The 2,500-nt window shown below is 35.7% G+C and overlaps 1 protein-coding gene across 8 annotated transcripts in view; it reads right to left on the bottom strand.

The window, feature by feature from the left end:
• LOC143021185 (glutamate receptor ionotropic, kainate 2-like) overlaps positions 1–2,500 on the bottom strand; it is a 97,518-nt gene that overhangs the window by 83,028 nt on the left and 11,990 nt on the right. For all 8 annotated transcript variants that reach the window (XR_012965972.1, XM_076178497.1, XM_076178488.1 and 5 more), the window contains exon 4: positions 1,679–1,849. Coding sequence is in view for 7 of the 8 variants with exons in the window: in XM_076178497.1 (XP_076034612.1) it covers positions 1,679–1,849 (171 nt within the window). In the remaining variant the exon portion in view is untranslated. The remainder of the gene's footprint in view (positions 1–1,678; positions 1,850–2,500) is intronic.

Genomic DNA, 2,500 nt, shown 5'->3' with positions numbered 1-2,500 from the left:
TATATATATATATATATATATTATTTAATATATATATAATATATATATATATGTATGTATATATATATATATATATATATATATGTATATATACATATATTTATATATATCTGATAATTTTTATGACAATCGCGCTAGGATTCGAACCGGCGCTGTACATGTCGACTAGAGGCACCGCTCGACCAGGTTCGAATCCTTGCGCGATGGTCATAAAAATTATCTGATTAATGTCGCTGTCCACTAGCGAATTCCTCGTATAATATATATATATATATAATATATATATATATATATATATATATATATATATATATATATATATATATATATATATATATATACTGTATGTATGTATATACATATACACAGACATATATGTGGGTGTTTCTGTGTATGTGTCTATATATATATATGTGTGTGTGTGTGTTTGTGCGTATGTGAATGTATATATAGTTAGATAGGAGAGTGGGCTATTATACCTTTTCAGTAATAACGAGTCGTAGTCAGGTATTCCCTGTGGAAATGAAATTCATTGAGAATGGAAAATGGTTCTTAGTACTTGAAGTCCACATTATTCTGTAGAGGAAATTGACATTTCACGTTACTGATTGACTCGATGGGTTGATCTAGAATTCTAGGTTACAATGAATTTCTCTATGGACTCTGAACATTTCTGATGTTAGGCTTATTGGATATTTTTTTTTCAATTAACGATGTACGTCCTCTGTGTGATGCAGAACGTTTGGGAACGTTTGGGAACGTTTGCGATGGCAGTCGTGAAGTATTCTGACAGGAAATATATTAGTTGATGAAATGAAATTCCATGAAATTCCATGAAAAAGAATAAAATAGAAAAAATAAGATAAAATAAAACAAAATAGAATTACATAACAGAAAATTTAATAACATGAATGAAACAAACTGAATTAAAATTAAATAAAGATGAAATAAGATAGGAAAAAACAAAATAAAATAAAACAAAATAAGACAAAATACAAAGTAAAGAACTAAAACGAAGTAGAATTAAATAAAATACAATGAAAATGATCGAAAACATAAAACATGTTAAAATAAGAGAAAATAGAAATAGATGAAACATAATTCTAAATAAAACAACAAAATAGAAAACAAATGACAAATTAAATTATATTAAAACGAAACGAACACAATAATGAAAATAAGTTACATAGAATATAATAAGTAAATGGAAAATATATATATATGGTAATCTGAAAATCTGATTAATGAGGTAATTGATGCGCATGGCAACCGACCTAATCCAGGCGGCTTCAAGGTCTTATAAACTAAGATAGTTTCTGTCGAAGATAAAGTCATATCTTCCCACCAAAGGATTCAACAAGAAGTTAGAAGATCGAACTGAGTGGAGAGTATCATGATGAACAGTTCTAAAGTGAGTAAATATGTACCTGAATGAATGGACACGGAAACCAACCAATCCGTGGAGGCATGAAATAATCAGTAAATAATTAAACGAATAAAGAAACAAAGAATATAAGTAAACAGAGGAGGAAGATATTTTCGATAAATATGTGAATTGGTAAACAGGTAAATAAGTAAACGGAAAATAAACGAGTCGATAATGAAAAAAAAAAAAAAATGGGAGTGGATGTAGATGAAGGACATGCAAATGGCCTACAGATCGAATATCGTTCTTTACCATGAGCGTCGGTGCTGTGGGCGAGTTCGCGTTCCGACCGTAGCGCGTCTGTCCGAACACCCAGTCCTGGATGACCCTTTGGACCATGGCGTTCTCGGGGTCCACGACCCTCAGGGCCGTGATGTTGGTCCCTCCGTGACGGAAGTCCTCCAGGTCCACCGTATGAAGATCCTGCCGAAGAAGGGAAGGAGAACAGGGATTAGGTGGTGGTGGTGGTGGTGGTTGTTGTTGTTGTTGTTGTTGTTGTTGTCGTTGTCGTTGTCGTTGTCGTTGTTGTTGTTGTTGTTGTTGTCGTTGTCGTTGTCGTTGTCGTCGTCGTCGTCGTCGTTCCCTAGACTGTCTGTCCGAGCAGTCCCGTCTCCCCAAGGAATGCCACAGCCGAAACTGGGTTTTCCCACAAATCCTTTATAGAGTGTATGTTGTGTTGTTTGTGTGCATGATTGTGTATAATGCAGTCTTCCATTATGTGTTGTATGGTATGGGGTGAAGTGTTACATCCTGGGCAGCTGTTCACAATGCGGTCATCCAGCCTCTTCTGGTAGCTTAGAAGTGCACTTCTAAGCTACCAGAAGAGGCTGGATGACCGCATTGTGAATAGGGATTAGGTTAAGCCTACCGGAAGGAGTTTAAGTTAGACGTGGAGATACAAGAAAGCCAGTTAATCCCTTTCACGGCTGAATGGGTGGGGGACGGGGGTGGGGGTGGGTGTTCGATGGAGATAAATAAAATCGCCTGGCGAAAAACGAGAACAAAAGGAAAAGTGCCACATGGCACGGAAGGGAGTTGTGACTGACTTTGGCAACAAAACAACAAGGAATAGAT

The sequence above is a fragment of the Oratosquilla oratoria genome, chromosome 3 (assembly GCF_046742065.1).
Source record: "Oratosquilla oratoria isolate Oo_2021 chromosome 3, ASM4674206v1, whole genome shotgun sequence".
In the NCBI taxonomy this organism is placed as follows: domain Eukaryota; kingdom Metazoa; phylum Arthropoda; class Malacostraca; order Stomatopoda; family Squillidae; genus Oratosquilla; species Oratosquilla oratoria.
The sequence above is the reverse complement of the archived record's forward strand: the minus strand, read 5'-3'. Positions and strand labels throughout refer to the sequence as shown.